At 44.9% G+C, this 23,302-nt stretch overlaps 1 protein-coding gene and 1 long non-coding RNA gene across 4 annotated transcripts in view; one reads left to right on the top strand and one right to left on the bottom strand.

The window, feature by feature from the left end:
* Positions 1 to 7,228: 7,228 nt before the first annotated feature.
* Maml2 (mastermind-like transcriptional coactivator 2) overlaps positions 7,229 to 23,302 on the bottom strand; it is a 320,193-nt gene continuing 304,119 nt past the window's right edge. The window contains exons 3-5 of the mRNA XM_087564114.1: positions 19,237 to 19,440; positions 14,497 to 14,608; positions 7,229 to 11,133 (exon numbers count right to left, since the gene is read on the bottom strand). Of these exons, the coding sequence (XP_087420240.1) occupies positions 10,124 to 11,133; positions 14,497 to 14,608; positions 19,237 to 19,440 (1,326 nt within the window). The 3' untranslated portion in view covers positions 7,229 to 10,123. The remainder of the gene's footprint in view (positions 11,134 to 14,496; positions 14,609 to 19,236; positions 19,441 to 23,302) is intronic.
* LOC120094078 (uncharacterized) overlaps positions 18,988 to 23,302 on the top strand; it is a 33,754-nt gene continuing 29,439 nt past the window's right edge. The window contains exons 1-5 of one of the 3 annotated variants that reach the window (XR_015627497.1): positions 18,988 to 19,133; positions 20,825 to 20,935; positions 21,047 to 21,174; positions 21,768 to 21,899; positions 22,706 to 22,791. This is a non-coding gene — a long non-coding RNA (uncharacterized LOC120094078). Of the gene's footprint in view, positions 19,134 to 20,824; positions 20,936 to 21,046; positions 21,175 to 21,767; positions 21,900 to 22,687; positions 22,792 to 23,302 lie in introns of all 3 variants that reach the window. The other 2 variants (XR_015627498.1, XR_015627499.1) reach the window with 2 other exon arrangements.

Raw genomic sequence — 23,302 nt, 5'->3', positions numbered from 1 at the left:
CTAACACTTGCTGAGGGCTGCAGTCTGTTGAGGAGGACGCAGACCTCACTACCTAATGCGGCCACCAGTCTATGATCTCTACCTGTGAGCCCTGATCTGCATAAAAGGGCTTCAGTTTGTGACAGGGTTCTTGCCCCAGCAGGCTAGACTGAACTCCATGACAAAATCTTGGGTTGACTTTTGAGCGCTTCTCCCCAGCAGGTGGCGATATACTCTTTACTCTGGAGCCGAACCCTGGAGAAAGGGTGGTGGAAGAAGACTTTGGAGTTGCACTTGAGTTTCGGCTGCAGGAGCCTGCATGGTTGTGAAGGAGGGCAGGTGTGTCCCAGGCCTGCTTCGGGGCTAGGAGGAGCCTAGACACTGGTATGGAGTCAGGGTGCTTACCTAGCTCCAGATTTCACCCCAGGAGACCTGGTGCCAGGCTTCTGGTCTGCACCCTGGATTTCAGGATTTTGGTAAGGGATGGGATACTGCTTTTCCTTGAAGCTTTGTGGGAACTTTTGAGCCTTCTAAGAGGATTGGTGCTTATTTCTGTTTCAGGGGACACTTCACATACAGTTATTTTCACTTGGGATATTGCTTTTGGACATTTTCCTTTTAAATATATTTTTATCCTCTGGGATTTTATGTATACATACAAAATATTCCATCATATTTACCACACAGCCTTCTCCCTAACTCCTCCAAGATCCACTTCTACCCTCCCTCCCAACTTCAAATCTTTTTTCCCTTTCTCTTCCAGTTCCTCTTTCCTGCTCTCCCTCCCTCCCTCCTTCCCTCCCTCCCTATCTCTCACCCTCCTCCTCTTTCTCTCCACCTTCTCTCTGTTTCTCTATTCTTCCCTTCATTCTTCCTTCCCTTCTCTCTCTCTCTCTCTCTCTCTCTCTCTCTCTCTCTCTCTCTCTCCCCCTCTCTCCCTCTCTCTCTCTCTCTCTCTCTCTCTCTCTCTCTCTCTCTCTCTCTCTCTCTCTCTTCCTCCCTATGAGAGTCCACTGATGGAATGCAGACTCAAACTCACACGAATGTCTTGTGTTCGCCTGACTTCAAGGTGGGGTTTTCCCCTCTGTGATAGCAAGGATTGAATTTATTTTCACTGTCCTTAGATGGGATCATGTGAAGTAGCAGTCCTATTCCATTTTTTGTAACAGTGATTGGTTTCCATGGGGAACCTTGATGTTATAGTTCCTGTCGGGAGCAAGTCCTACACAATGTTGCCTGTGCAGTTGCCAGGTGCACGTTTAAGGCCTCCTAAGCCCAACCGTGAGGAAAAACCAACACCCACACGTGCTTCCCTCACACTCTGGCTTCCACTTCATCTCTGGGTTTGTCTTGTCTTTACTTCAGTGGTTGTGTTTGCAGACACCTTTGTTGTTGCTGCTATTTTTAGAACAACCTTTATTGAGGTATAAATTACACACCATAAAAATGTATCCCTGTAAAGAACACAATTCAAGTGGTACATGTTTTTAATTCCAGCACTGAGCAGAGGCAGGTAGATTTCTGAGTTCCTCCAGGTCAATCAGGAGTACACAGAGAAACCCTGTCTCAGGAAAAAGAAAGAAAGAAAGAAAGAAAGAAAGAAAGAAAGAAAGAAAGAAAGAAAGGAAGGAAGGAAGGAAGGAAGAAAGGAAGGAAGAAAGGAAGGAAGAAAGGAAGGAAGGAAGGAAGAAAAAGAAAGGCACTTTTCAGCCCGGCATGCCTTTCTCCCAGAAGAACACAATCCAGATAGTTCAGTGGGTAAAGTTCTTAGAAGCCAAGCTCAGGGTGCACACCTCCAGCCACAGTACTGGGGGCAGAGGCAGGGAGATCCTTGGGACCCGTGGGCCAGCCAGTCTCACTGGAGACCCAGTCCCAGTGAAAGACTCTACCGTACAAAATTATAATTCAGCGACTTTGAGTCTTTTTCAGACTTTTGCAACCTTTGTCATACAAGTCTAAGACATTTCTTCAAGAAACATCCGGAATCTACTTCCCAAAGACTGTTTTGGTTCTCTTGAATTGCTTTGGTATCTATCACAGGTTCGTTCGCCATAAACACAGGTTTTACTTCTATCCCTTGGTCTCTGCTTGTGTGATATCATGTCATCTTTGTGTCTGTCTGTAGATTTTCAGTAAGTTTTATGTTTAAATCTAACTCTTTAATTATTTCTATTAGAAGGTGCTTCTATTATATGCCATCCTCATACGATTACAAGTCCAGGATGATGTCTTTACTCACAGCAGAACACTTCTGATAGAATTCAGAAGCATTTGGCTCAGCTATGTTCTCATGCCTCACAATACGCTAAGCCATAAAAATGCACCATCAGAGAAGTCTCCATGCAGCGGGAAGCAGGACAGAGTTCCGTTGAGGGCCCGGTGCTTGCCTTCCCATTGTTCTGCTCGGAGTTCCTTCTCAGACATCAGGATCTAGAGTTTATGGCTTTCATCTCCCTGGAGTCTGCACATTTTGGTTCATGGTCATTTACAACCACCTTCTCCTTTCAGCCTTCACTATAGCAGATACAACGCTAAGTACTTGCCACGCAGCCTCCCCCCAAAGATCCAAAAGACCACACAGCAGCCATGGCTGACTGGGTATATTTACACGAGTCTCTGGGTTCACCCAAATAAAAGGCAAAGGTTTTACAGACAACAGCACTTTTCCCTCTTCATAGTGTTTTCTTTTCCTCTTTTCTAGGTTGGAGCAGAGAGAGAGAGAGAGAGAGAGAGAGAGAGAGAGAGAGAGAGAGAGAGAGAGAGAGAGGGGAGGGAGGGAGGGAGGGAGGGAGAGAGAGAGAGAGAGAGAGAGAGAGAGAGAGAGAGAGAGAGAGATTGATTTTCTCATGTAGCCCAGGCTGGCCTAGTCCTCAATATGGAGGTGAGGATGATCTTGAACTCCAGATCTTCCTGCCTCTGCTTCGAAGTGCTGAAGGTCAGACTTGGGGCTCCATGCAGCTAGGCAAGTATCTACCAACTGAACTCCTACATGAGCATCTTCCCTTCTACCTTGGGAACTGTAATGGCTTCTGACTTTGCTATGTCTGGGTAGTACCTCCCACACCCACTGTAGCTTTCGACCTGTCTGTCGTCTGAGCACCCAACTTCTTATATTAAAATCTCTCTGCCACCCAAACACAGAAGGAGTTTTATTTCCCTCAGTAGACTTTTTCTTTAAAGCTTGGGCGCCAAGTCTTAAGCTGAAGGTTACCACACCAAACCAGAGAAACAGAAATTCTGCCAGAAGATATGAGTGCAACTGGGAAGAACTCAGGCTTCATCCCGAGTATGGTGACAGTAACACCTAAGAGGACAGTCATTCCCATAGAAAAAGCTGGCTAGCATGCTCTGTAAGCAATGGGGAGGGGAGAGGCCCAGTGCCTTCCTTTGTTGGTTGTTATTGAAGGTGAAACCTTTTTTATTCTTGTTCAGGAGGATGGGGTTAATGTGTGTAGCCTTCTCATCTGTCTTACTGTTCTGTTACTGTGACAGAATGCCATGCTCCTTATAGCAAAAGGTTGATTCTAGAGGTTCTATGGTTGGTCCAGAGGTCGATTCTATGTTTCCAGAGGACACGGTAGGGCAGCACAGCAGGAAGTTCAGAGCTGCTATCCTCAACCATGAGCATGAAATAGAGGCAGTGGTGGAGACCTTTAAATCTCAAAGCCCAATCCCAGTGACATTCTTCTGGCAAGGCCACACCTCCCACACCTCCTTCAAGCAGTGTCAACAACCGAGGTGCAAGTGTTTGATGCCTACAACTATGGTGGACATATTGTTCAAACCACATTTTCCAAGGAGAACTCTTCATTTTTCACTTACATACATGCCTGCCGTTACACTGCTGTTCAGGAATCTTTCGGGCTCAGGTCCCTGGTTCTTCCCAGGCTGGCAGAACAGTTTGCCTCAGGTGACCTGAGTTAGAAGGTGGATGCAGGAACCAGATGAGATTTGAAAGCTGTTCTGGCAGAAAGTAGAGCCGTCGAGATTATCAGTGAGACAGAAACTGGAAGTATGGGGAAAAGTATGAGTGGAAATGGGCAGCCAAAACCGAAAGCAAACATTTGGGATGTACGTGTTTTTGGTTGTTCATTTTGCTTTTCTGACAGGAAAACATTGGTCTTCCTTTGTGAGGTCACCCTTCTCTCTCTCAGTCCATGGGGTTTGCATAAGGTTAACACAACCTAGTTCAGGGGAGGAAGCAATCAGCTAGTGGGTGACCAGGATAGCTTTGTAAGAGAAGATTCCCAATTGTCGGGGTTGACTGATGCAAGGATGTAAATCTGGAGCTCCCAGCAGCCCATCAGGAAAGGAGTACAGTCAAGGCTGTAGCGGAGACACAGGAGTCAGAGGTGAGAGAAAACCCCAGTGTCCAGGGACCCCGTGGAGCTGCTGGATCAGTGAGGCCCCAGCACACGACTATCTTCTAGGAATTCCATGAGTGCCTCTCAGTAAATCCTTTTCTCTGAGCCTATGTGAGATGTGTTTACTTCCCTTCTCTTTATCTCTTGCACTGATAGATGCCTGTGGGAGGCATCTTTGTGTTCATGTAGAGTTGTTCATATACTGCCTCCCCTTCCTTCTCCCATGAAAGAATTGCAACCCCTATAAACTACATCCATGCATTGACTTACATCTCGGTACTAAAGAGTACTTGCGTCTCTCAAGAGGGAAACTTAATATACTATTTATATAGATGGAAGTCCTCTGTCATGATTGCAGGCAGGTCAGGGATGGCAGCATATGGTTTCCAACGTGCTTTCTTAATTCTCATAGTGCGGGGTGTTACGTATATTGCTGCTTTGAATCAGACTGATTCTAGGGTGATCAGACCTATACAATGTCTGCTAAGGAACTTAGGAATGATACTTAAAAAACTTTTTTTTTTAAAAATTAACCTCCAAAAGGCTAGTAGCTCAATTGGTAGAGTCTTTGTTCAGCATGCACAAGGCTCCAGGTTCAATCCCTAGCACTGAGAAAACCTAGACATAATGGAGCATGCCCATAATCCCAGCGTTTGAGGAAGACGCATAAAGACCAGAAGTTCAAAGTTCAAAGTTATCCTCTGCTTGTACCCTAACTGGGTTACAGACTCAGAATGCAGCAGAGCAGACTAGAGTACAGTGAAATAGCTTACACGGTTATTGAAAACTCACAAATGTTTATACTACTTAACTCGTAGAGTTTACTACTTAGTATGTGTTGGTGAGTGACTGTCACATAGATGGGACTGAGAAGCACCTAGGACATTGGCAAAGATTACCTGTAGGTGAGGATGTTGATGACAGGATGAGCAAGGATGGGGCTGGGAGGAGTAGGAGGGAGGGTGGAAAGCAGGCCGGGCGTTCTCCTCCTGAGCTTCCCGGCTGCCACTAGTGATCTGTGCTGCCCACAGCCCCTCCTCGCAGGTAGAAACTTGTCACTGTGAGCGCTACAGACCTTTCCTTCTTAAACTACGTCCTTGGGTGTTTTGTCATAGGGATAAGAAGTCCTTCTCCCTGGTACTGGGGTAAACTTTAAGTGATTCTGTGACGTCACAGGAAAATGCACATGACCTCCTACATATGCTTCAGACTTGGTCAGTGGCTAACGCTGTGGACATCTACACAGTCTTTCTGCTTGTCTGTGCCTCTAGCTGGCCTTCTTGAGATGCATTCTTCCTTATGACCCAACCTTGAAGGGGACGTTTGCTGTGTTGCAGGAACCTGACTGACAATCTGAAAGTTCCTTAAGAAGAATGCTCACTTTTTGGTGGACTCTTTAGTGTCATGAAACAAAAACAAATCGCATAGTTTTGGAGCTGGAATGTTCTGTTTCAATCTCAGCCATGCCCCCAACTTTCTCAGGTGATGAGACATACCTAGATATGAAACACATAGATATAACGTGGCCATCGTCGATAAGATGATAAAAGTCTGCCCTGCCTTCAGCATCCACCACAGGAAGAGCCTGCTGTCACCTGCACCCCCATTCCCACTCCCTCCTCTTCAGATCCCTTCTGAGGCTGGAAGCTGGAGTTCAGAGGTCCGTTCTGAACTGTGCGTGTCTCTCTGCTAATGTGTGTGCATAGTACTGATTCTTGTTTCTGTTGGTCTTGTTTTCCACCCAACCTTCCTGGTTCTTTGGGACCAGGCCGCATAAAATATCAATTTTGTTATGGTTCCATTGGTAAAGCTAGTGAACAGAGCAGTATCATACACTTCCATTTTTGGCAGAGGGGAAAGGACATGGAACCTTACCAGCATAATTAGCGGGGGTGGGGTGGGGGCTAGGGGGTGGGGGTGGGGGATTTCTTTCTCTTTGCCACCTTGGTTCTGCTGAAGGCTGTGGAAATATGTATAGTCAGGTGTGTTTACTAAGCTCTGTGTTCACACAGCCTATGACCAATGCCACATATCAGGACAGACAAATGATCATGGTGCCTCAGAAGTAATCCTTGGCATTTAGTAGATGTTACATATATAAAATTTTATTATTTTATTTTTATGCCTGAGTGTGTATGTGTGCTTGCATGTGTGTGCATGTTGATGTGTCTGTGGGGGGTGCTCATGGATCTCTCTCTCTCTCTCTCTGTGTATGTGTGTGTGTGTGTGTGTGCATGCACGTGTGTGTGTGTGCCGCACTATGACATCAGATGTCATCATCAGGAACACTACTCACTTCTTTTCAGACAGGATCCCTCACTGGCCTGGAGCTTGGCAGTTAGGCTAGGCCGGCTGTCGCTGCTCCTCCATCAATAGTGTGCATCACCACACCCAGCTTTTTACGTGGGTACTGGAGACTGAAATTTCTCATTCTTTTACTGCGGTCTCTCTGCCATCCTAGCCGTCTGCCTGGCCCTGCATATATAATCTCAAGTGTAAATTAAGACACACGCTTTCTTAGTGAACAGATGACCGTTGGAAAGAGAGGAGTCTGCATTTTACTATTGTCTAAAGCTTCCTGCACCATACAGTTGTCTGGGGCCTGAGAGATGCCTTAGCATCTGAGAGTGGTAGTCACTATCTTTCAGAAGACCTGGGTTCAGTTCCCACAAAAGTTGGCTCATCATAGCCTGTGACTCCATCTCCAGGACATCCTCTAGCTTTGGCGGGCACCAGCACCCAGAGATACATACCACACATACACATAATTTTAAAAAGAACAATTTGTGTAAATGAGCCTGTTACGGTTAACATTGGTTATCCTAACTGTAATCATGTTATTGGTGACTGACAGTACGACTTCACAGAAGAAAACCACTTGTGAATTGTTTTTAAACTATTTTTTTTTACACATGGAATTACACACAATACAAACTGCCTGTATTACAAGTTGAAATCTTTACATTCGTGGGTTCAGGACAGCAATGCAGGTGACATCAGCATTTCACGCAGTGACTCCATTCATTGGGCTGAACACAAAGCCAAGAAGTAATTATTTACCTACATTACTTTCTAGTCTCTTAATTAGAAGGAGGAGGAGGGGGAGGGGGAGGGGGAGGAGGGGAGAAGGAGAAGGAGAAGAAGGAGAAGGAGAAGGAGGAAAAGAAGGAGAAGAAGGAGAAGGAGGAGGAGGAAAAGAAGGAGAAGAAAAAGAAACAACTCTTACCTTCTCTGTTATATGTCAGAATGATAAACAATGTCAGGAATTAAGTGGTCTGGCACGTCTGTAAATGGGAGTTGGTATCCCAGTATCTCTTACGTTGTAGATCCTGAGGCCCTTACTGAGTTTGTCTATCAAATTGTCATTATCTCAGCTTTCAGGAAAATTACATCATCTTTGGTAATAGGCTGCCAACAAACAGAAAAACGACAGATCACACCACCCCTCCCCCAAAGAATCCTGTATTTTAGTGAATAGCTGAATAAATAGACATTAATTATGAAATTCACATTAAGATAGAAAGCCAACCGTTTTGTTTCCTTTGCCTCTTCAGTTGGACACCTGGACAGCTGCTGTAGAATGTCCTATTTGTGTTAGGGTGGGACGAGCTGAGTTACAAAGCTGGAGACTGAGAAGTGCTGCAGATATGTACAGCAATCTGGAGGAGTCACGAGATCATGGCGTTTATATATATATACATTGTCCTTCCTCTCTTCTCTTCATGGGGAAACACTGTTTTGTATAATGGAGACACACAGTAGGACACATGCAGCAGGGACTGGTACAGTGTGCACAGTAGGATCACCAAATGAGACATGGGAACTGTGGGCTTACGGAAGGCTCTGAGCAGGAAAAGAAGGCGACCGGGGAGGGATGGGAACCTGGAATGCTTTCCGAGTGAGGTCTCAGGATACGCATTTACCTGACAAGCCTCTTGGTGGTTTTTTCAAAGTTTCCACTCAGTCACCTATGGTTTAAATGTGGAGCTAAAAATAAACCATCGTATTATACAAAACTCTGTATATTAGCATACAAAAGGTAACAATTTACTTTTTGTATAAAATATAACCTTTCGATAGTATATTTATTTCACATATGTATAAATATAATCCAAAGAATATGTTTTAAGTATTTCTACCAAAATATTCTTTACAAAAGTTTACAAAACAAGTAATTTATTAATATTTACAAACCAGCCCAGAAAAGATTCTGAGCCAGTAATATTGGTGCAGTGGGAAAGACAGAGCCCAAAGGCATCATAAAGACGGGAAGGGGATTTTGCAGAGCTTTAAAAAGAAAGTGTCCCTTTTCTGGACAGGTCTGTGAAGATTGGTTGCCTAGATGACTTGAAGTCAGTCACACTTGGTATTTTAGTGTGTGGATGTCTAACTCAAAGGTTGAGAGTAGTCTTTGTTTCTCTGGACTTAGGAAGGTGGTAGTGGTCTTTTAGAGCCCTATCAAACCTGGACACCTGCTCCACTCTGCAGTGTACATAGTAGTGGACACTGAGGCTCAGTGACCCAGACACATCCACTTTTGCTATAATACTCAGCCCTGAGGGAGGAAACCTGGGTAAGAAGGCCCAGCCACCATATGGCAAGGACTTACTGCATTGTGAATAGAGTGACTGAACAGAGACCACACTGGGCTCAGCTGCTCACCTAAGTCCACGTAGTGTGTCTAAGGAAGGCCTACATTGTCTGTCAGTTTCCTCTGAGCTCTGTGAAAGAGCTTTGTGCCCTCTCATGCCTCTCCCTGTTTCTTATCTCCAACCAGAACTGGATATTCTCTAATCTGATTCTAATTCACTCCTTCCTTCCTTCCTTCCTTCCTTCCTTCCTTCCTTCCTTCCTTCCTTCCTTCCTTCCTTCCTTCTTTCCTTAAAACCAGTCTCTGGCTACCAAAAAAATAGGACAAGACTCCATTTCACTCTGCTTGGGAACAAACCAGCGGCTAGCAACCACAGTGAGTGACATCGCTGGTTATCCTCAGCCATGTTTTTCTCCTACATGGGAAGGTTTAATGTTTTATTTTTTGAAGTGAAATTCCATGGAGGCAGTTGTGCACTGATATTTCCGTGTGATCAGGACCAGTCTTGGTTATCTACAAAAATTAGGAGGGAAGCCCCAGTCAGGTTGTAAGCCCTGCATTCCTGTTTTATCATGAGACATGGCACCCCACCAAAACACAAAACGTGGGAAAAATTACAAAAATGAGGAGTGCATCTAGGAAAAAAAATCAATTAATCTGCTGGATAGCTTCTAGGTTTTCTGGTGCTCTCTTTCGTAGGACACCTGTGGGTTACTCCAAACAACCATGGAACATTTTCATCTTTCCTGCAAGCTTTAGGACAAATAACCACAGAGAAGTCAAAGCGTATTTATCTACTAGGTGACAGCCGGTTGCCCGGTGCTTAGAACAAGCACCTCTCTACGACGTGGGATTGAAATAGGTCTCAAGTTCCATTGTACATCCTTCACTGAGAAAAGGAACTCGGGAAGACCATTTTACACAATTAATTACACATCAGCATCACAGTTGTGTTTGGATAAACTGCATAACACAATCCCGAAGTTCACGCAGGAAGAAAAACGATCTCAATGTTTCACTCTCAGGCTCAGGATTTTTAAAATCAAGCATGTGAACCAAAATGTTCACAACTGTGGCTCCTGCCGACCTTCTGTTTTGATGTCTGTAGTCCAGTTGGACATCAGCAGTTCGGCGTTACAGTATCCTCGGAAAACCCTGCTTGGAGCCTCCAGGCCACGGTCCTCCCACCTTAGGAATTGCTCCCCAGGATCTCATCGAGGTTGATGTCTTTCATCCAGTCGTCATTGCCGGGCTCCGTCTTCAATAAAGAATCGATGAAATCAGCATCACTGTTTAGGGCAGGGCCCATGCTGTCGCTCTGTTGGCTGAGGAAGTCAAAAGCTAAATCGCTGCCATGGTCGGGTCCTTGAAAAGCCCTAGAACTTTGGTTGGATGAAGGAAATGTGTTGGGTGTCAGGGACGGAGGCTGGTTGGCGCCTGTCCTCGGCGGATTCAATCCTGTCCCTGGTGGGTTCATATTAGACAGATTCTGGGTGGTCAGCTGATTGGGTCTGAGGTTCAAACCCCTGAGCGGACCCAAGGTTTGCCCATTTAATGTCTGGTTCATTTGGTTCACAGGTCTCATCTGTACTGCCGGCGTTAACTGGCTAGGGGGCGCCACTGCCCTCTGGGAGAATGGCTGGCTCCCTACTCCTGGTTGCAGTGACTGGTTTGGGGTATAGGCAGGTGTACTCGTTGGGAAGCGGACTCCTGTGGGTTTGAGGGCTTCCTGTTGTTTCCCTGTCACCTCTTGAGAAGCCCAGTTTGTTGCTGTCGTGCTGGCTGTGATCATGACAGTTGATGACCTCTGGGCTGTCATGCCTGCCAACCCGTGAGCCAGATTTGGCCTTAACTGCTGTGGACTGCCAGCAGGTCCAGCCCCAAAGGCGGCCGCATTGTTACCGGTACTTGCCCCCAAGGGAGGTGGCCGTGGCATCAGAGGGTTGTTCTGATTTGTTATCAGTTGAGTTGTATTTCTCTGTTGGGTCAGCTGGTTCATTGCTGAAGTGACACTGTAGGTGCCAGGCTGGTTACAAGGCAGGTTTCCATACATCCCTATGTTCTGAACTGTGGATAGCAATGGCATTCTCATGCCATGAGATGTAGACATGAGGCTGGAGTTCGAAGTTAAAATGGTGTGTGTTGAGACTGGGTTTGTCAACGCCTGGTTAGAGTTTAAACTCACGGAAGAGGGGCCACCTAAGATAGAGAAGAGAATCACAGTCATTCCTGACATATCAGCATCGCTTACCAAAGCCTGAACAACTTACCACCTCCAGAACTACTTTCATATGCAAGATAATATAGACAAAAACATATCAAACATACTGCAAAAAAAAAAAAAAAAAAAAAGAACAGAAGAGATTTGGGAGAAGGCATTGCCCTGAGCCACTCCTGGTTAAAAGTCAACACATTACAGAAAGCAGAGCGAAATAGAATGGCTCCATTTTACAGTTTTTATTTGTGTTCTGAAGTCACTGAGGTAATAATCAATCTTTTGTTTTGAATTATTTTTATTATGTTCCAAGTTCGAAGATTACAACTTTGGTTGGCTAGCTGTCATGAAATCCGGGTTACTCTTCACCCCAGTGTCGCGATGAGGAAGTGAAGGATAAATCCTCTTCATGGCTACCACACTAATATTCCTAACCCGTGACCTAGACAATCAAGATTAATTCTTTATCTGCATCGCCCTCTTTCAGGAAGCTGCTGTAAGTGGCTTTCCTGTATCCAAAGGGCGAACAAAGTCTCAGGAATCTGGACTTTGATGTAATCTGATCTGGTGATTATTTCCATATGGGAAGCCTGCTGGAGGATGCGCAGTTCCTAGGGCACTGCTGTGGAACACACCACCAGCCACCTTTGCTCATCTGTTCCCTGCTCCCATAATGGCCGCTAAGCCCCTGAGCCTTATATTTTCCTCAGGTTTCAGGCTGAGCCTGAAGCTCTGTTGGGAAGCTTTTCCTAATGTGTCTTGGTTTTTACGTCTGCCATTTTTCTGTTTGACCCTTCCACTGAGCACTCAGGTAATCCAGCAAGCCTTGAAAGGGTTACCAGTTAAACTGATGCCTGTCAACAACTAATCGGGGGTGGGGTGGGGGTGCAATAACTGAATCCCAAGTTGATGAACAGGATGGCTCCATTCAACAGACAGTGACTAATCCATGCAATGAGATATCCCTGGCTTAGTTAGGTTTGAGGTAACCCTGGGCAATCAGATTGTGAGCAAAAATGGAGGGGAGAAAAGTACCTTTAGATGACACATTCTGCAAGGGAAGACCTTTTCTCTTGTTTGTTTTACAGCTGTATTCCAAGTATAATGGTCGACAGAATTGTTGTTCAATTGAATTTTGAATGATTTAATGAAAGAGATTAATGAAGGACAAGGCCCAGAGAAAGATAATCCTGTGATAAAGATATTGAAACAGAAACACACACATGCACACACATGCACACATGCACATGTATGAAATAAGAGTAAAGAGCATGCCCACAAGTGACCCCTGCTGGTTGAAGATGATGCGTTATGAGGTATAACCCAAAAGACAGGGCCAAGGCAACACAGTAGCTTTGCAAAATGCATCCCTAAGCAGACCACATGTTCTTCCAGTGCAGGAAGAGTCTCTCCTACCTCCTCCCCCAAGATCCTCTATGATGCACTACACATCGGTATATGATGAGGCAAAATCAGATCGAGGGACTATGGATTTAAGCAATGCCATCTTTGCAGATGAAGATTTTTGTGGCAAGGGAATTTGTTCTGTGCAAGTAATGTGGGGGGAAAATAAGAAGTTTTAAAGCTAGAGTGCTACTCAATGGGAGAATGCTTTCCAAACACAAGACCCTGGGCTCAATCCCCTCCCAACCAAAACCATATTCCGCTGTCTCGTTAGAATGATACACCCTAAAAAGACATGTAAAGAAGGCAGGGTTTTTTTTTTTTGTTTGTTTTGTTTTGCATTTTACATTTGATTACTTTTGTGTGCATTTGTGTATGTGTGTTGGGCATGGGAGTGCCACTACACACATGAAAGTCAGAAAAGTGTTTGTGGGAGGTGGTTCTCTCTTTCCAGTGTGGTCTATGAGGTAGACCATAAGTCATCAGGCTTGGCAGCAAGCTCCTTTACCCACTGAGCCATCTCGCTGGCCTGGAAAAGAGCATTTTAAAAGAACCAAAGCAGAGAGAATTTCCATAAAGCTTACAAAACAGCAGTTAAGATTTAGATGCCGCTAATGTGCAGTGGATGTAAGTAAGGACAGATTCTCTTTGTTCTTTACCCTGATATGATAGCCGGGGAAGAACTGTTTCCAGACAAACATTAAAATTTAAAGCAACATGAAGGGGGTTGCCTTGCTCTGCTGCTGCCTGTTTTGTTCTCAAAAGCACAGGAAGGGAAATATTCACTTGGGGTCAGCAATGATATGCAAAAGACCGCTCTCAGGAGAAGCATAGACTTTCCTTGGAAGGGGCCATTGGATGGGTGTCCTTGTCCTGTGCCTGTATTCCCCTCAGACAGAGCCTTGATATTTACAGCAATGTGGTCATGTGACAAAGCATGTACTATTGCGTTTTCTTGCTGATGGAAGCCCCATAGGAACACCTCTGGCCAGAGATAAAAGTGGGCAGAGGCCCCAGCAGACTGCTTCGAGAGGGGGCGTGGCTCCTCCAGGCATTTGCTAACCTGTTCTTCCTTCCTCTTCCTGCCTGGAAACAGATATGGAGGCTACTGCTGTGGTGGCTAAGGTGCAGGCCTCAGGATGGGAGCCACATGCTCAGGAGGCAGAAAGAAAACAGAAGCCTGTGCTCTGACGACACTGTTAAGACTCTAGGCTCCCATCCTGGGGATACAGAAGACAGATTTCACTGCAGGTCCTTACCGTCCATTTCCTTCTGAGAAACAGTGTGATTAAAAAGGTTGGTTCTGTGACTTAAACAGAATTCACCTTTGGTCAAGGAAGGCTTCATAAAACATGATCTGCCTTTTAATAATTCCTCGTTGGCAGGGTATATTGTCTTTGGACGAGAATACTTGGGGAGATGGGCTCAAAGGCTGTGCGAGAGAAGACTTTATGAAAGTTGCCAGCCGATGTTCTAGAAGGGAGATGTTTCTACTTGACCATCAAAGAACACGGCGGTTAGAAAATACTCAAATTTTTAAGGTTCTCACAAGAGATCATGTAAGCACGGAGCAAGGACAAGCAAGAACTCGCTAAAAGACTAAGTGTGTGTGTGTGTGTGTGTGTGTGTGTGTGTGTGTGTGTGTGTGTGTGTTTAGGATGATGGAATAAAGAATCTCATACTATAATCTGGGCTATCATGGAACTTACTATGTAGCCCAGGCTGAACTGGAACTCGTAGTGCTCCTCCTGCCTCAAGAGTGCTGTGAATACAGGTCTAAGCCATAACACTGACTTTTAAATGTTTGGATCTGAAAGCTAAGTGGGAGCTAGAGAAAGGTTTAGGGTAGATAAATCCTCTAAGACGGGGAAAGGAAATGGCGGAAGTAGAATCGTCTTCCTTTTTCACAGTCATGATTTGTATTTATTTCAAAGAACTCTTACCAGAATACTGAGCAGCTGGCTGCAGGCTGCCCGCATTTCTTCTTTGGTCTTTGTAGTCTGGGGGCGGTCTTGTCAGATGTCGGTTCATCTGATCCTGAGGGGAAAGTTTCTCCTTGAAAACACAAGTGAAAACATATTGAATTGAGCGAACACTTTTTCCGCTTAAAAAAATCTGCATGATGTTCAAAAAGGTAGAAGTATAAGAATAATGTTGTCTAAGCATGGCGGTGTATACCTGAGCTCCCAGTGCTTTGGAAGTAGCGGCAGGAAGACCACAAGCTCGAAGCAAGCCTAGGCTGTACGGTGAGGACTTGGTCGGAGGAACAGAGCCATTTCGCTGTGTGGGTTTCAGGTTATGCTTTATGTGGTGGTGTAAATTCAGAGACAGGACTTTCAGTTTGCATCACTTCCGGTGTGGAAGTTTCTGCTCCTTTATACACTTCCGCACCTGCCTTGTGACCACTGAGCATGCTCCCTTCCTCCATTTTCTAAATTTCACTCCTAACTGAATGCCTGTGGGTTTGTTTTTTGTTGTAGCCTGTCTGATGAGCTTTCTTGTCTACTGACTATGGGAAATAGTTGGCCAGCCAGATAAACAGAGAACATCTGGGCTGTCAGTAAGTTGATCTGGCCATTCTGCCAACTCGCTGTGGAAGAGGTATCCGGAGACTTGCTAACCGTTCAGCACCACAGACACAGGACTTCTCTACCTGCTCTTAGCCAATGTTTGAAGATAACGTGGTGGCTAATATCATTTAAAAGAGGACATGCAAGTTTCATTAGGTTAAGTAACTGGCCCAGGGTCACACAGAAATAACAACGGATACAAATTCCACAGTCAGGAACTCAGAATCTTTCATGCCACTGAATACAAAGACCTTCTCAGTGTCCTCTTTGAAAAGTACAGAAAGTTCCAGAACCAGCTTCCTTTAAATTTTTTTTTTCCTAGTAAGTGAATTTGGGCAGTTGTCTCCTGAGGGCTGAGAACGACCCTATCACAAGACTTGGGCGTGGGTGACCTAGGTAAGTGGATTATTTTCCTAGATTGATGAGAGAGGCAGCTATTGCCCATTTGCAGGAGAGGATAACATTTAGTATTTATACTTGGGAGGGTCACATATTTACCTTGTTTGTTCTTAGAAAATATTACCAAGCAGCCTATTTTGTCTTAGTTTATCATGACATCACACTAACCCTGTGTGAGGTTGGCGATGAGACTTTGTTATATAGAAAACGAGAAAGTTCAGCTGTGCGCTTGCTATCAGCTCTGGACAGGGGTGACTGCTTCTTTTCTCTCTTGGTGCGCATTTGGGAACTTTCTAGAATTGCTTTAGTGTAATTCTGTTTGCACTCTAAAGCAATATCCATTTCTGAAGATAAGAATAATTGGCATAGGTAGAGACAGAAAACTGTAATTATAGGAAAGTCAATAAGTACAGAGAAAACTGTAATGGATGAGGCCATTAGCCAGAGCCAATGCTGCATTAGTGCCACCCAAACTCATAGCTCTGAATTTCCTAGTGGGATGTGTGTGTGCTGAGCGGGCAGGGAAGGGCCTTAAAATAACAACAAACCAAATTCATTTCTTGTTTCTAAGAAAAAATAAACTTGAAAGACTCATAGAGTGTTTTTGAACACCAAGTAGTTCATATAAAACACAATTTCGATGAGCTAAGTGTAAATGAATCAGAAACACATGGATTGCATTTTGTTTTAAAACAGGGGTTTACAAATTAAGGGAAAAAGTGGTCAGTGGGGAGTGGTTTTGTCTAAACCCTAACTGTTTAAGGAAGGACCTGGGGTCCTCCACCAACCCAGTGTGGCTATGAGCAAGCAACCTTGCTGTAAACATGTGTGTAAAGTGACAGTTTCAACTTTTAGGCCAAGAATGGGATTTGATGAAATCTCTTTTCCAAGAAGCATTTGTGCATTCGTGCGTGTGTATGTGTGTGTGTGTGTGTGTGTGAGAGAGAGAGAGAGAGAGAGAGAGAGAGAGAGAGAGAGTCTGTGTGTGAGGAGAATTAGTTCCTTGATTCCGAATCACGTACTAGATTTCAAATCCAGATTGACTTAATGTATCTTAAGCAACTGGCATTTTCTTTCTCCAACTGATCAGCCAATTTGCTCAAAGCCTTAGCATATAGATCTCTGGAAACCTGAGTTTCTTAAAACTCTGTTTTAAGGTACATAGATGCAGCACAGATGTGCAGATACAACGTATTCTTGCTGTGCTACAAGGTCAGAGCAGATTGGACTACAACACCGAACAGAAGAAGCTACAGCGAGGCTCCAGTCTAAACGCACACCTATTGTGGAAATCACCTCTGTGTCAAATGAACTTTTCATCACAGCCGGCCCAGTGTCTCTTGCTTCAGTGGTATCTGTCTTGCCCTTAGTCATAAAAGTGTAATATTTGGGAGGTTCTAGAATCTCTTTCAGAATCCCTGTATAAGGATGGATCCTTTTATTCTGTAGAACGTCAGCATGACGCCTGGCACACAGTAGGTTTACAATGTGTGTTCGTAATGATGATGATCACGGGAGTGAGTGTGTCCGGTCTCACTTTTTTTTTGTGCCTCACTGGTGGGAGAACAGTAGAGAGTAAGACTAAGGAACTTTTATGAGAAAACGCCTCTATTTAGGTGCCTGACTGGCCTTGCCAAGGCCTTGAATGACTACAAAGCGTATGCTAATGTAAAGGGGCATCAAAGACTGCTTCTTCCTGGATATGCTAAAAAGCATAGGCACCCTCAATGGCATCCAGACAAAGAGACGTGGACTGCTTTGTAAGGACCACAGAAAACGCGGCTCCGTTTTCATTCATCCTACCACTGCCCTTTGCACCTGTCCAGGGAGACTCGACAGGGCACCAGTGGGAGTCGGGCCAGCACCATCACCAGCTCCTCAAGAATGTGTGTGTCACTTTTAATCAGGGTCTTGTAAGGGAAGCAGAAAACCCGGAAATTCCACCGTGTAAAACTGATCAAATTTGCAGTGTCAATAGGAATAATAAAATCTTGCCAGTAAGTCAGTTGGAAATGATGCTTTCCTCCTCACCCTTGTTTCTAGACTATTCCGATTATAAAGATAAAAGACAGGGAGGATCAGGTTTGACCACAGATTTCAGACCCGGTAGTTAAGGGCTCACTTCCATATGCCACCTAAAGACTCCTGTGCTTGCTACATTGTTACTAGTTTGACGTGCGACTAACCAGTACAAGAAACCAGGGCTGCCTCCTTTGGTCTGCCCTCTGCTTAAAACTGTGGCTTCCACCGTTTCTATCAGAATGCTGTAGTCTTACCAGGTCAAAGCCAAATTTTACCTCATTTTGGGAGATGATTTGCCATATTTTCAAACTGGAGCTGGACAGTCTCTCCTACCAGCCTCTGTCTTTGGTTGGATACAAATCTGAACACAGTGTTACTTTTTTAAAAAGTGGCTGCTTTTTAGACAGTGTGACTTAGCAAGCTCCTTCCCCTGGCCTCCATGTCCTGCCCTTCTCCATCCCCGACCACACTCTATGCCTTGACAGAACGTGTGTCCTCTGTGTACCCGTGTCCTGAGTGTGCTACATCTTTGGATTGGGATGACATCCGCATCTCCACACCGGCCTACTCTTCCTCCAACTTCCTCTGCACCTTCTGATCCTTGGAGGTAACTTCTGCTCTGCATACATTTCTAGCAATTCCCACAGCACAGCATTTAAGCATACACTTTACAATAGCCTATTTATGTGATTTTTTTTCTTGTGATTTTCCTGTAGGAGGGTCCATTAGGACAACGAGAGGAGAAGGGGGTCTTTCCTTTGCAGCTTGTATCTTCATGGTCTTTCAGGATTCACTGACTATTCATAGTGTTTGTAACACCTGACATTTCTGGCTGTTTTAAAAAGTTCCTTGAATATAAAATGATTTAGTTCGTCTTCCACATCTTGCACTGTTGGGCTCGAACCCAGGACCTCAGGCGTACTAGGCAGATAGCCTCTCACTGAGCTGCACCGCCTGACCTTGCTCTCCCTTTTTCTGTATGTCTATTGACCCTGAACTGTTTGGCTTTGTCCCTTTGATTTCATTGGATGGGACAGGCTAACGGGAGAGGGTGCTGCAGTCTTAGGAAGCGGAGTTTGGGTTGATGTGTGTGCTGATGTCTAAGGATACAGAGGAATGGGCACATAAATATGGGACCAAGGCTCTGGTGGTGTTTGGGAAAAACAACCCTGTGGTTCTTAGGGGTCAGGCAAATATAGTGAAATGGAAATTTATTTAAAAACAGCTCCCATTCTGAGATGCTTTGCTTTTTGGGAAACCAAATCTTGGTGGTGAAACTCCATGCTGGCCTTTAAAACTTTCCTTTAAAACCCATTTACCTCTAAAAATCAGTTTGGAGTTGGGGTGATTAAAGTGCAGGTCACTATTTCCACCCCTTGAGACTGGGAACAACCGAGCTTTCCTCTGCTCCCTTCAAATGCCCTGCTGGCCACAAACATTCCTGAACTGGGCTGGGCTCGTCATCGAGGGCTGTGTACTTCCTTCCATATGCGTAGCAGCTGGTAAATCAGGCTTTCTCCTGCTCCCCTGCAGTTTAAATCCATACAGTTTAATGCCTGCTGGATTCACTCCACCCTCCCTGCTATCACGTAAGTAAATGAGTTGAACACGGCAAGAAACAGAAGGACAGGGGACACGTTATCCCTCCAGGGCCAACAAGTGTCCACAGTAGAAGTTCAGAGAAAGCTTTACCGCGTCAGCCAGCATCTGCTGCTGGAGGAGAAGTTGCTGCTTCTGCTCCATGGTTGGCCTCTGCAGGGTCTGTTTCTTCCCCATCATCTGCTGATTCAACAGGGACTGCTGGGAGTTCATGTAACCACTTCCAGTGTTTGGATTTGAGCAGGAGTTGGGACTTGGACTGGGGCCTGTGCTCTGGCCTACCACAGAGTGTTGATCCTGTGGAAGAGAGAGGAGGAGGGGAGCTACTGTGAATTAAATAAGACACGAGGAGTGCAAAGATGATAAGCTTAGATTCCAAATATTTTCATCCCCTCGGAAATCAAATTTGATTAGAAGGTTGGACATCTGGAGAATTGCTTTTGAACAGGCAGCAGAGCGGGAAGGAGAATGGTGGGCATTGGACTCCTAGTAGTCTCCTCAGTCCAGAGGTGTTCATGGGACCTTAAAGAAAATATTCAGTCACACCCTCAACTTCTCTGAAGCAAAGGCATTAGAGAGTGGCAGCCATTTCTTTTCTCTCACAAGTCAGTGTGCATTTGTTATTTCTGACCCTACAATGAAAATGGAGTTTCCAACCATGTGTTTAAAGTTGGATAGACGTTCTGGACAGAAGGCAGGAGGCATTTGTCCTCTACTTAGAGACTCATTAATCCCACAGCAGTTTATGCCAAGGGGACACCCCATGCACTGACAGTGATGAAGAAAATATCGTCATGTATCAAATAATACTGGATATTGGGGAATTACCACTTTGATCTGAGGAATCCACCAGTTTTCAGGCATTGATACATTCATTATAAGAACCCTGCAGGGACAAGAGCTAAGCCCTCTGAGGTGTCATTATGTCCTACTAGAAGGACACCGAGAAGACTGGAAAACACAGTCTCCTTGCAGAATTCATATCTAACCAATGGTTGGAAAAAGCTCATATCACAGAGGTTAGGAATTGTAAGGTCAGCCTGGGTATAGTGAAATATTCTTGTCATTCCAACTCTCAGAAGGCGGAGGCGGGAGGACTATGGGTTCAAGGTCATCCTCTGATATATAACAAGTTCAAGGCCAACCTGGGATAGAGGAGGCAAAGTCTCAAAGTACAACACACAACAAACGAAAGATAGTAAAATCAAAATTTGGAAGTACATCAAGAATCTTCACCCACGAAAGATAGTGATCCGGGAGACAGGCTGCTTCACACACGTACCAGGCCGCTGTCATGATGCCTTTGGGAAACATGAAGTACAGAAGCAAAGCAGTTCAACTCTTACTCTCCAGGGTGATGGCAAAGGGCTTATGGCAGACTAAGACAGGAACTCACGATGCCTGAGTAGTTGGGGTGGTCCACCAGTCTTGGGACTTGCCTTCCCATTTATTCCATTAAAAACTGTGTTATCTACTAAGCCTTTTTATTTTTTAAGTAGAAAGCTGCCATTCTGATATCCATTGCAGTCAGAAACTGTATCTTAATAGCATATCAAACAGCAACCTTTGATCCACCAAGGGATCTAGAATAATTGTAAGGACAGCCACACACCAAAACTGCTTTACACCGTTTATCCAATCCTCCCACAAAAACGATCATGAACTAGTATTCTTATTTCAGCTTTGCAGATGAGGTCTCTGAGCTGAGGGAGACCTGGGAGCTGGAGGTGTGAACGTGGAGGAGGCTTTGGAGCCAGGCCAGTCTGACTGAAAGATGCCCCTCCCTGTCGAGGTACGGTGCTGCTCTAAGCTGAGGCGGTAAACATGGAAGATGGGATTTTGTATGAGCCATCTACCAATACAGCCATCTTCTCATGACATTCTCTCTACTTTAAATCCCCAGAAGTCATCTACCCCCATGTGTCTTAAAAGCCACTAGGAATGTGGACTTGAGGACAAGGGCTTGCGAGTCCCTGGCAGAGTGGAATAGAGAAACATCCATAGAGTTGATTGTCTTGGAAGGAAAGCAGGGTAGGAAATACTGGGGGCAGGGGGTGGGGGAGGGGAGGACTGATAAAGGAGACAGAAGCAGAGTCTGCTTGGGTGGGAGGAAGGAGGCAGGGTGGGAGGGGTGGGAGGACTATTGGAAGGGAAGGAATCAAGCAGGGACAACACTGGAAGCAGTACTTGTGCCTGTGCTCCATTTCAACCTCAACAGTCTTTTCTAAGATACAACCTGAAGCTTTGTGCAAGGCTTTGAGATCAAAAATATATTTCATGTTTAAAGGAAATGATGGGCAGACAGGTAGACAAAACTCCAAAGGACTTGTTTTATCTCCTTGCATGACAGTAGTGGACGGAAGCAGGAGCTCTGGGGTGTGGTGTGCCCATGCCATGCCCTGGTTCTAGCATTTATTAGGTGGGAGTCCAGAAGAAGTGAGTTCGCTTTCCTCATCTGTAAAATGGGAACAGGAAAAATGCATGCAGTACTGAGGCACCACATCACCAATGACCCTGACCATCAAATGGCTGCTCCAACGAATGGCTTTAACAATGGCCACTCATCGCTGTTAGTGCCATTTCAGGCGTGCATTTTTATTTTTATCTTTCCCCTTTGGAAGCAGATAAGTTAGCCGTGCAGGCCACTGCAAGCTGTTCTATGAAAACTTGACCAGACGCACAGAGTCCCTTTGGAACTGGGAGGGGACACACAGATCTACACCCTCAGCCAACACACGTGTCTACAAGCTACACGGGTAGGTGTCCATTCCCCAAGGCATGGTCCCTCATGCACGAACGCATCCACAGTACCAATCGGACTCAGAGTTACTAATAACCCAGAAAAGAGAGAACCCGAGGTTGGGAAGGACTGGGAGGCGTGAGGGGAAGCTGGAAGGAAGCAAAGGCTATCTAGGAGCAAACTACATTGCAGTAATATATGAAACTTCTAAAGAAGAAATAAAATATAATTTAAAAAATATCTACAAGAAAGGAGATGGACAGCGTGTTTAGTGTTGGCAGAACTGGTGAGCTTCAGAATGATTTCCAGAGAAATCTGGAACGACGCCCATCTCTGAGATTTAGAAAGGATGTGCATGCCAAGAAAACGCAGCTCTTTTTCTCTCTAATCAAGCAGATGGACTGTTCTAAACTTAGTTTCATTCCTAGACAATACCAAAAATATTCTAGGACCTTTTCCCCTAAAGTCTCAAGTGTTGTCCAAATTTGAAAGCAGTGCCGGAGTGGAGGCACATGTCCTGGTGTGGAAGAGAGAGAAATGCATTCTCTGGGAATTTTGTTGGTTTTTACCTTTGAACTTGCAGCCCACAGACCTTACCATGGTACTCTTACACACTCCTTCAGTTCGTGATTGAAGTCACTTTTAGCTGCTGTCATATTTTTTGCCCTTATGTTAGCTGTGAAACACAAGACACCTCCTTCACAGACATGCCTTCATTGCCAAGATGTTGTGCAAACTGCAGTACATAAAATATTTTGAAAGAAAAATATGCTCCAATGCATTGGCTCTGGTTTCCACATCCAGCCTCATTGCTACCCCCAGACTCAGCCATGGAGAGCTCAACACTGCAGACATCGACTGTTTCTTCCCCACCCAGGACAACTTTCCTCCTGGAAAATTGAACCGTGGTAAGGTTGGCTCATCCTTACCTTCCATGATTGTGTGTGTGTGTGTGTGTGTGTGTGTGTGTGTGCTTGCGTGACTGTGAATGACTCATGTCATTCCCACAGTGTGAGTGCTGAAGGCATGGAAAAGCCAAGGTTCTAGAGTAGCTGGAGTCAAAGATTGATTTGGTAACAAGTTTCAAACACACACCCGATTAAAATAGTTGAAGTACCTTTCGTTTATGTTTTTTCTTTCTGTTTTAAGTTCTAATGCTGTAATGTTTGATGCTAACCCACCCTGTCTTCATTTACATTTAGTATGTAGTCAAGTTTTCCTACCTGAGGTATGTATGTATGTTGAGATTATAGGTGTGCATTCCCTCATCCAACTTTAGAATACACACACACACACACATGCACACACACAGAGAGAGACACACACATACACACATATACACATACACACATATACACATACACACAATACACACATACATATACACATACGCATATGCACATGCACATACACACAGAC

The sequence above is a fragment of the Rattus norvegicus genome, chromosome 8 (assembly GCF_021556685.1).
Source record: "Rattus norvegicus strain SHRSP/BbbUtx chromosome 8, alternate assembly SHRSP_T2T, whole genome shotgun sequence".
Lineage (NCBI taxonomy): Eukaryota > Metazoa > Chordata > Mammalia > Rodentia > Muridae > Rattus > Rattus norvegicus.
The sequence above is the reverse complement of the archived record's forward strand: the minus strand, read 5'-3'. Positions and strand labels throughout refer to the sequence as shown.